Source organism: Cynara cardunculus (assembly GCF_001531365.2).
Source record: "Cynara cardunculus var. scolymus isolate 2C chromosome LG 5, CcrdV1, whole genome shotgun sequence".
Classification (NCBI taxonomy): Eukaryota; Viridiplantae; Streptophyta; class Magnoliopsida; order Asterales; family Asteraceae; genus Cynara; species Cynara cardunculus.
In genome coordinates, this window is record NC_037532.1 from 31731329 (window position 1) to 31742009 (window position 10681).

At 29.9% G+C, this 10681-nt stretch overlaps 1 protein-coding gene across 1 annotated transcript; it reads left to right on the forward strand.

Annotated features, from left to right (window-relative positions):
- Positions 1 to 4566: 4566 nt before the first annotated feature.
- Positions 4567 to 5922, forward strand: LOC112512665. The gene is made up of 2 exons (XM_025118739.1): positions 4567 to 5123; positions 5609 to 5922. The coding sequence occupies exons 1-2, from the start codon at positions 4637 to 4639 to the stop codon at positions 5611 to 5613; spliced, it is 492 nt and encodes a 163-aa protein (XP_024974507.1). The 5' UTR covers positions 4567 to 4636; the 3' UTR covers positions 5614 to 5922.
- The last annotated feature ends 4759 nt before the right edge of the window (positions 5923 to 10681 follow it).

The following is a 10681-nucleotide window of genomic DNA, read 5'->3' on the forward strand; positions in this document are numbered from 1 at the left end:
AAACAACCAAAATTAGTTGTGCGAATAAGTCAGATAGACCAACAAGCCTAATTAAGCTGCAGGTAAACAACCCATAGGTTAGCATACTATATGTAAGGACGGGTAACTAACATGGTTGGAAGGTTGGAGACGTAGGACGTGAGATGGAGATGGTTGAGGAGTCGGTAAATATGTATTCAGAGTCTTGATATGGATAGAGAGAAGTTTATCTTGTCGTTCTATTTCTTTATGTCCCTATGTCCCTATGTTTTATGCATTTGTAATTCTTTATTGTTTTATACGCTTCGTTCTCATCTTCAAACACTCTTCGTATCTGATCTTTTTTGTCCCAAGTTGCTTCATTCTTTCCAAATTCCTTTCAACTTTTTTCGACAAACATTTTGAAGCACTCGGGTTTTCACTAAAACCTTTTGTAAACAATTTTTACATAAACCAGGTATTCACGAAAACAATCGTTCTATTATATTGAGTAGGGGACATCTATATACATTCCACCCCTCATATTTTGAAACGAGACATGTTGAGAGTGTGTTTGATTTTAGAACAACTATTCTTAACATGGTACAACTTTACATAAACTCTACTTCAGTACGGTTTCAGCTTTCAATTGTCATGGTGTTCAGATCATCCATTTTCTTGGTTGTAGCTGCTACGAGATATTTGACTTTCAACAAGTATATATGATCAACAAGATTAACCAATACCTCATTACGTAATACAATGTTTGAATGATAAATAGAACAAATAAACTCACACACCCTCGTCACTTTTGGTTAGGTTTGAACCCCTAACTTCCTAGAAGGCCAAAGACTCACATATCTCTAGGCCAAAGACCCTTTGGTAATATCCAATATTGTTGTAAAACTAAAAATATAAATTTTTGGTTTTTTGCTGGAATTTGTTTAGTGCAAAATTTTATTATAATTTAAATATTTCAGATTAAAAATAAAGATGTAATTTGTTTTAGTTTTAGATGATAAAGTACTTTTTTAAATAAATACTAGAAGTTACTCGCACAATGCAGCAAGATACATATTCATTTTAGTGTTTCGTTTTATTTTTTGTCTTTGTTGATATAATACGGTTTATATAGTTTTGAGAAAGATAATGTTTTTACTTTTGAATAAAAATAAATTTAAAGACATCATAAATTTTTTTAAAAATATATCGATATTAATATCAAATTAACTATTTAAAAGTTCTTGTTTTTTATATAATTAATTTAATTTAATTTTTATTATAATTTAATTTATATCAAATAGTGAAGTAAATTTTTTTGGCTTAACAATAAAAATTTCATAAAGATAATGATTCTATTAAAAATCGATAATTATACTAATTATATTTTAATTTTTTTATATTTTAAATTGAGATGTTTATCCTCTATTTGATTATGTTTATCCGTAATTAGTAATACGAATTCAAACATGAAACTTTAATAAGTTGTACTTATGCATTATTTACTTGTAATCTTGAATTTTAAGTAATATGCATCAATATATAATACTTCATGCATAAAAAATAGGTTTTAAGAGTTTTTGTCAAATGCTTTATAATATAGTATAGATAATGATGGAATACTGTATGATAATGTGCTTATCATTTGATTATTAATTAATTTTTATAAAGTTCAAAGACATAAATGATTTGTTTGATATTATCGAAAACAGGTTGGAAGGGACCTCTACGTATTTTTAGGCTGGTCCAACCTATTGTTCTTTCCCTCTGCATAAGGTTGTACCTTCATAAATATACCTATAGATTGACAAGTTAGAAATTGACTTGTAACCTTAGAATTTAAAATATTATTAATCACTAAGCAATACTTTATATTTAATAAATTGGGAGTCTCGTTACTTCAACTACGATAACGAAAAATCATTTAGTTTTTTTTCCTTTTCTAGTTGGAACTTTCAACAGTCTATTTTTAAACATCTTACGTACAACTTTATAAAATTCGGAATGGATCTCTATTAATTAATGATTATTTTAAATTGTTATTAATCATATTTATTATTTTTATTATCATTTTTAATCAGCCAAAAATCAAATATAACAATTGTAAAAAAGTGTTTGTAAGTTATATATAGATTAAACTTACATATTTTAAGGGGGTGTTTGTTTAGAAGTATTAAACAGTAATCAATGGAAATGAAAATAAGAGAAACTGTTTAGTTTTTATAATATAATGAACTCATTCTTTCAGAAGCTCAAAATCTTATTTCTCGTTAAACTGGGGGGAATGAAAATTCATTCCGATTTTCATTCCCTGTCATTTTTATTTTCATTTTCATTCCTCAGCATTAGCCAAACAGACCCTAAGTATTACAACTTCGATACATGGTTTTAATAAAAGTAGGGATGGTGATTTACCTCTACCCGGTGGGGAACCCGATTCATCCGACCCGAATAGGGACGAGGATTCCCCGCTAAAACGGGTCCCGGGCCGAGGATCCCCGGTAGACTCAAACTGGGGTCGGGGCTGGGGGATGTTACTAAACCGGGGCCGGGGATCCCCATTAGAATCAAACTAAGGGATATTCTTCATGGGGTTTGACCGGGGATTTATCGGGGATTGATAGAACTTTGACGAGGGACGCGAGGTTAATACTCGTACCCGCCAGGGACCAAGGATGGGGCCGGGGGATGTTACTACAAACCGGGGCCACACCCAGGGATTACAAAACCCGCCTCATCCCTGCCCCGTTGCCATGCTTAAATAAAATATCTAATTCAAATTTTTTTTTTTATGAATCATTAACTAATTAAGATATTACGATTGATAAACTATGTTTCTTATTTGCATTATACGTTGTGGGTGGGGGTTTGTTTAAGATATTTGTAATTTGTAATATTCATGAGATCCAATTTAGAGCACAAAATAATTAGGTGAAGGTAAAATCTAATATAAATTAAAAATATATACATCTCTCATCTATCCATAACATACACATACACATACACAAAAATATACATACAAAATGAACATAATGTGAACACTTTCTTAAAAAATACTGTCATAATTTATGAATACATTATAAATCTTAGAGATCAGTTATTACCTGTGAAGAACACCAGCTAAATCTAAATGTACTACTTGTGAGCATCATAGTAAAAAATCTATTATGGTTGTTCATAATATGTTCATATTGTATGAAATTTTCTAAAACAATGAATAAATTTTTATTTAACATAATAATAATTATCTTCTCAATGATATCATTATTTAGTAACATCAATGATCTTAAATCAATGATCTTACGGATCTCACAAAATTTGGAGTTATCAAATGATTTAGTGATTTGATTAATGTAATCTTTTTCCTAATATTCTTATTTATTTCACATATCCACATCTTTAATATATATATATAGAATCATGTGAGACCAACCTGTTTTCGTGAGACCCGTGAGACCAGCATTTTACACTTGAAACTTCACAGCAAAAATGCTGTGAATGTGACTTTTTAAAACCTTCACAGTGTTTTTGCTGTGAAKGTTCGACTTTTTAAAACCTTCACAATGTTTTTGCTGTGAAGTTTACGTGTAAAAACGTGGTCTCACGGGTCTCACGAAAACAGGCTGGTCTCACGTGAACCCAACCCTATATATATATATATATATATATATAATGAAAGTAAATTTCTATAAATTAACATATTATATTATTTAACTTTTTTTACCACATGTTTTGTATTAGCTATTAATGATGTCTTTTAATTATATTTTGTAAATGTTATAATAACCAACTTTTTGGTTATTTTATGTTTTTCAATTCGTTTGTTAGCTACTTTTATCAAACATGATTAGTTTATCAGTTAACTTATTAGAAGCCGACTAATTTAAGAAAATTGACCAAAATAGTCAATCTTACGAGTCAAATTCACTTTTTAGCTACTTTTGGAACCGAATGACATTTAGCTACTTTTGCACAAAACTTATCTTTAAATTAAAAAAAGAAATTATTTACGTAAATGTGGATTTTTACGTAAAGATTTTTGTCTTTATTTCTTAAATTTGAAAATCGAGTTTATATAAATGTATACAACATTTATATAAATTCTAGATAAAATGAAAATTCAATTAAAAAATGACTAAAAGATGGATTTGATTGAGGGGTCGTTTATCAAATACTTACCCGGTAAGCATTTATCGGTAAAATTTAATATTATTATTTATTTACCAGGTAAGATTTTAGTCAACAAAAACGGCTGTCTATACCACAATTTACCCGGTAAGAGCTGATCGTGGTAAGAGTTATTGTCCGCACTTACCGGGTAAGACTCTTAGTCCTTGCCTTGTTCTTATCAGGTAAAATTTTTGGTCTTTATCATATTCATCTAATAAAATAATATAACTTGATAAACGCTTATTCAAGTAAGCATTTGGTAAACCATCCCAAGTAAATTAACTTTTTGATGGATTTTCTAATAATTTGTCAAGTCAAATAGTGTAGATTAAATATAAACTGCCAAGTCTCTTTTTCATGTGAGTTTGAAATTCAGGTAAAGTAATTTACAAATTGAACCCTGAAGTTATACAAAATTACAAAAATGACACTCTCCTTCACCTAATTTATCAAACTCCTTTCAACTGTTCCCATTCTCCCAGCACTTGTTCCTGCGAATCCTTCAAAAATGGCGATACACCTCTGCTCTGAAAATTCCGGCACCGGAACTAACATCACGATGAGCCCTCGAATTTCATTCTCTCATGATCTCTCCCATTCCGATACAGTCCCCGTCGAACAACTTCTCCGATCATTTTCATCCTCCTCCACCGTCGATTTCAATTTCTGCGTTCAACAAAATCCCTACCACCATCACGCTTCCATGGCCGACGAGCTTTTCTCCGACGGAAAAATCATCCCGACTCAAATCAAACAACATCCACCACCACCACCAACACTACCGCCACGACAATCACCATCTCTGAACCGAAATCCACCGCCGCGGATTGAGGAGGAACCACAGAACTCATCGAGATCATTTTGGGGATTTAAGAGAAGCAGCAGTTGCGGAAACGGATACGCCCGAAGTTTATGCCCGATTCCTCTGTTATCTCGGAGCAATTCAACCGGATCATCATCAACAAACACGAAGCGACCATCGTCTTCAAAAGAAGGTTTTACTCAAAAACATCATCATCATAATTTCCAGAAACCTCCATTAAGGAAAACGAGTTACAGATATGGCAATCATACTACTAATACCAGTAACGGAGCTCGGATCAACCCAGTTCTGAATTTGGGATTTGGATCCTTCTTCTCTAGTGGCAAGAAGAAAATGAAATCGTAAATCGATTTTTCAACCATCCAAATTGGATTTCAATCTACTTATAACCAAATCATAATCAATTTCATAAAAATGCATCATATTTTATAGATGAAAAGATGACGATCGTTTTGCATGGATTCACTTCTCAATCTCTAATTCATGAAAACATGTTGTGTTTTCATTATTTCATAAGAAACCCAGAAAGATGATTCGAAACAATCACCTAAAACAACATATCTTGTTAGCTTTTTTTTGTGAATTCTAATTAAAGACTTTGAACTTTTGGGATACATGATTTGATTTGATTTGATGTGTTAATTACTCTTGGATTAGGTTAGAGATGATTGGGTGAAAGATTACAGCAAATATGAGGCTAAATTAGGGTTTCTTTGTTTGGAATTTGGGGTGTATGATCACATGCAATTGGGGTTTTTCCTGATTAAAAAAAAGGCAAGATTTGCTTTCATGGGGTTGTTTTGTTTAGGTGTCATTTGGATGTATGTTACAAATGGTGTGATATGGATATTGGGTTTGGTTTGATTCTTCTAAATTTGTTTTCTTTATTTGTTTCTTGATGACAAAATGTAGTCTAATATGTGTTTGTGGCATTGCATATTTTATTATTTATGTGAAGTTTCGTGTTTGATAAAGACTTGTGTTCATGTAATTGATGTGTATTTTGATTTGAATTTATAATGTATTAGAATGATGAATATGGGATTATGTTTATAAAAATTTGATGTAAATACTGAAATATTAAGAAAATAAAATAAAATGAAGGAAAATATAGGGGTCGTTTACTAAACACTTATGTGGTAAAAACTTACCGGATAAATTTTCTCATCGGATGAACATGAAAAGGGTCAAAAATCTTACCAGGTAAAAGGAGTAGCGAACACAATGTAAGAGCATCGTCGAGACTCAAGAAGGGAGAGTAAACATACATTAATAAAAGGCTCTTGTTTGAGGATATCTTTAGAATATCAGTTGATAAAGTGGTTATTGACTGATAAATAATTGTATACTAAAAAACTAGCAACTGTCTGATAAACTAACTCTCAGCTAAAAACTAGCTGATAATCTAATCATGTTCAGTAGAAGGTGGTATAAGCTAGTTGACAAATATAAATTGATTAAAAAGAACATGTTAAAAAATTAATCAGTTATAATATTATATAATATAACTAAAACACTACTGATTATTTAGGTTTCATAGACATTCCTTACATTTCAAATAATATCTGTAATATTGTACGAATATCTTCAATCTCATGTCATTACTATCGCATGTTAAAGAACCAATATAACGAAAATTTGAAGCTTAGATTTTACAAATTAATTAAACTTAATACTTTTTACATAGTTCCCATTCTCCCAACACTTTTATATCTTAAACTAATTTTCGTACATTAATTAGTTTTAGAAAAATGCTTAAACTTAATACTTTTATATTTTGTTATCTGTTGTCGGATATTTAGTTTTTAAATCTTTTTTTTAATTTTCAACTAATTAAACAAGAATTTGTCAAAATTATATTTTATTTGAGCTAAAGGATTTCATGAACGTAATGTTTCTGTAATGACAAATATTTCATGACAAATTCTAAGTTTCAAATTTTATTTAAACACCTTGCTAATCATATTTAGAAAATACTAGAAGAGTATTCGCCAGTGCAGTGAGATACATCTCCGTTTTAATGTTTCATTTTTTTATCGTCGTTAATGTTATAATACAGTTTTATGTGGTATTAAGAAAACGATAATATTTTTATTTTTGAATAAAATATAAATATGAAGATATATTATAATTTTTTTTTTAAAGTTATTGATATTAGTACCAAACTAACTATTTAAAATTTCTCATTTTTTATGTATTTATACAAAAAAAATTAATTTTTGGTTTAATAATATAATTTTTTTCCAAAGAGAATAATTAAGTGGTTTGTTAGAACTCAATGATTATTCTAATTATATTTTAGATTTTTTTATATTTAAAATGAGATATTTATTCTCTATTTGATTATGTTTATCTGCAGTTAATTACACGAATTCAAACATGAAACTTTAATAAGTTGTACTTACGTACAATTTACTTATAATCCTAAATTTTAAGTAATATGCATCAATAAACAGTACGTCATACTTAAAAAATGGATTTTAAGAGTTTTTGTCAAATGTTTTATAATATAGTATAGATATGTTTGTGCCACCAATGAGATCTTATTTAATTTCTTTTCTAATTACTTTCCTAAAAATGAAAGTTGAGAAATGACCAAATTTGTTATAAAAATAAAAAATGGTTTGAGTGACCAAATCTGTTATAATAATGTAAATTAGTTTGAGAGAACAAATATGTTGTAAAATAAAAAGTAGTTTGAGGGACCAAATATACTATTGAAAATTAAAATTGGGGAAAGAGGATGGTGAATAGACAAAAATGCCCCCCACTAACGGAAATTAACTGAAGAAGTTAGAGGAAGGATCACATCGGATATAAAAAATGAAACTATAAGGATATCCTTCATTAATAATTTTTTTAAGGACCTTACTCGTCAATTTATATAAACTACATGAACTAAATTTGTATTTAACTCTAACTTTAAAGAAAGGTATGTATTAATTACACTGAATAAATATTTTATTAATTATTTTCAAAAAATATATATTAAATACTAATAATTTCCTAGGAGAAATTGCATCAATTAAGTATTTTATAAAAAAAATAAAACTTAATAAACAATGAATAAATAATTAAAATTATAATGAAAAGAAATTGATAAAAGAAAACTATTAGAACTTAATAAAACGCCATGTTTAATATAAGTTAACTTAAAGAAAATCAAACAAAATTTTTCAATATTTTTTCTAATAATCACAAGGGTGGTGTCTGATTGGTTTGAGTTTGGCTCCAAAGGTCAAAAGTACCAGGAAGTCCTATGTTCAAATCCAAGAAGGAATAAAAATCATCTTGTGGCCACGAAGGTTCAAATGCATTGACTCCGAACAATCTGCATAGCAGGTAGTCGTCCTGGAATTAGTCGGCTCGCATAGCGGGTAGGGCAGTTCTTGAGATATTTGAACCGGAACCGGTTAGAGTGCCACGAACCGGTTCCGGGTACCCGCTTCCTAAAATATTAAAATTTTGTTATTTTGAAATAAAAAATAAAACATTGCCAAAACACTAAATAAATAAACAAGAATACAAATTATACGAAAATAATGGTTACAAATATTGTTTAACGGTTACAAACCATAATAGACTAATAGTAAATGTTAAAAGTTTAACGATTACATACTATAATTGTAAATATTCAAAGTTTAACGATTACATACTATAATTGTAAATGTTCAAAGTTTAACGATTACATACTATAAGTCGATGAAGATGGTCAAGAGGCCTCATGCCTGAGAGTATGAGTCGATGAGGCGCAAAAACGGGACCAAAAATCTAATCTAGAGTTCTAAGTTTTTGACTTAATTTAAATTTAGTATTAAAAAAAATTAATTATTATTATTTTAATTGAAAAATACCGGGTACCCGCCGGTTCCAGTTCAGGGTACCTGCCCGTTCCGGGTACTCGGTCCCGAAACCGGTCCCGACGGGTAACGGTTCCAAAAAATTGTGAACCGAAACCGGAACCGAAACCATTCTTAATCGATTCCGTATTTTAGGAACCGGAACTGGAACCACTCATATCGGTTAGGGGTGAGCAGCGGAACCGGGTACTCGTTTGCGGAACCGAAACAGCCTTGGAACCGCCGGTTCTGGAACCGGAATCGATATGAATGGTTCTGGTTCCTAAAATACGGAACCGATTGAGAACGGCTCCGGTTCTCAATTTTTCGGAACCGTTACCAGCCGGGTACCTGGAACCGACGGGTACCCGGTGTTTTTCAATAAAAAAATAATTAATTTTTTTTAATACCAAATTTATATTAGGTTACATCTTCAAAAGACACGGTCATCTTCATTCTTCATATACTTTCTAGCTCTATTAAGCTACAGTTCTTAGTATATAATCGTTAAGTTTTGAACATTTACAATTATAGTATGTAATCGTTAAACTTTGAACATTTTCTATTAATCTATTATGATTTGTAATCGTTAAACAATATTTGTATCTATTATTTGATAAATATCAAGTAAAACACATTAATACTTTAAATTGGAAATTGCGGACGTGTTCTTAGTCCAACCCGGGAAAAAAACTCAAAATTTTGTACAAATAACGTCATATTTCATCAAAAATCGTATGATAAAAAAAAAAATACATGCGTTCAAACACAAAATAATTGGGTAAAAAAACAACAAAATCTATAACATAACATGTGTTCAAACTACAAAACCATCTATAATATTTAACAAAAACAGTTTATGTTGATACAGGGTTAACAAAAACTTACTTCACGAGTCATTATAAAGAAATTGCGGAGTTACTGACATGGAAGATCGCTTTGTAGAGAGAATCACATGCAGGTTCTTTTATGGAGATAACTTTTTGGGATGCAAATTTTGGTCCCCACTCCCTTATGTTTATATAGAATAATAAGAGAGGTGGATGGGGTTCTGTAACTGCGGATGGTCTCATGGTCAAGAGAATTCAAGAAAATGTTTCTTCTCAAGAATAAGATGCGATTAGGGTTTATCAGTTGCAAACACATGTAGGTTCGTAAAACTGCAGGTCCAAAATTGCAGATCTGAGTAGAAAATGTAATTTTTATAAACTTCAAGGGAATGCCTGCAATTGCGGACGTGGGTAGAAAATGTAAATAAGTTGTGTCGTTTAGCTGAGTCTGTAATTGCAGAGGTAAGTTTTTACGGACCTTTGGCTGTTTTGATAAATACGAGAGATAAATGACTAAGAGATGAAAATGCAGTTTTAATTAATTTTCCTTTATTTTAATCACTTTAAATATCGTTAAGTATTATATTTTTGAGATGAAAAATATAATATCAAATTTTGCAATGATAAATAGGACGACAAGTCAAATGTAATCTTAATACCTAATAGACAAAGTGGGACCCTTAATATTTGTGGTACATATAAAAACAACTTCAAGGTTCAGCACAACAAGTACGTATCTGTAATAATTGTCTCTTACAATTTTAATTTGTAATTATTATTCAACTCTGTAAAATGATCCCTTGATGAATTTTTTTAATAAATAATACAGATGATGAGAAATTTAAAAAATTGGGGGAGGCTAATGGCACCCCTATCCTTTATTAATGTCATCCCTATCACCTATATAATTATTATTTTTTTAGTTTTTTTTTTTGTGTTTTTGTCTTTTTATTATCTTTTTCTTTTTTATATTAACATTCTTTTACTTTTTTTGTTTAATTATATACATTACTATTACAAAAATTATTTATTATTTTTAAAAAGTATTTTAATTCATAACC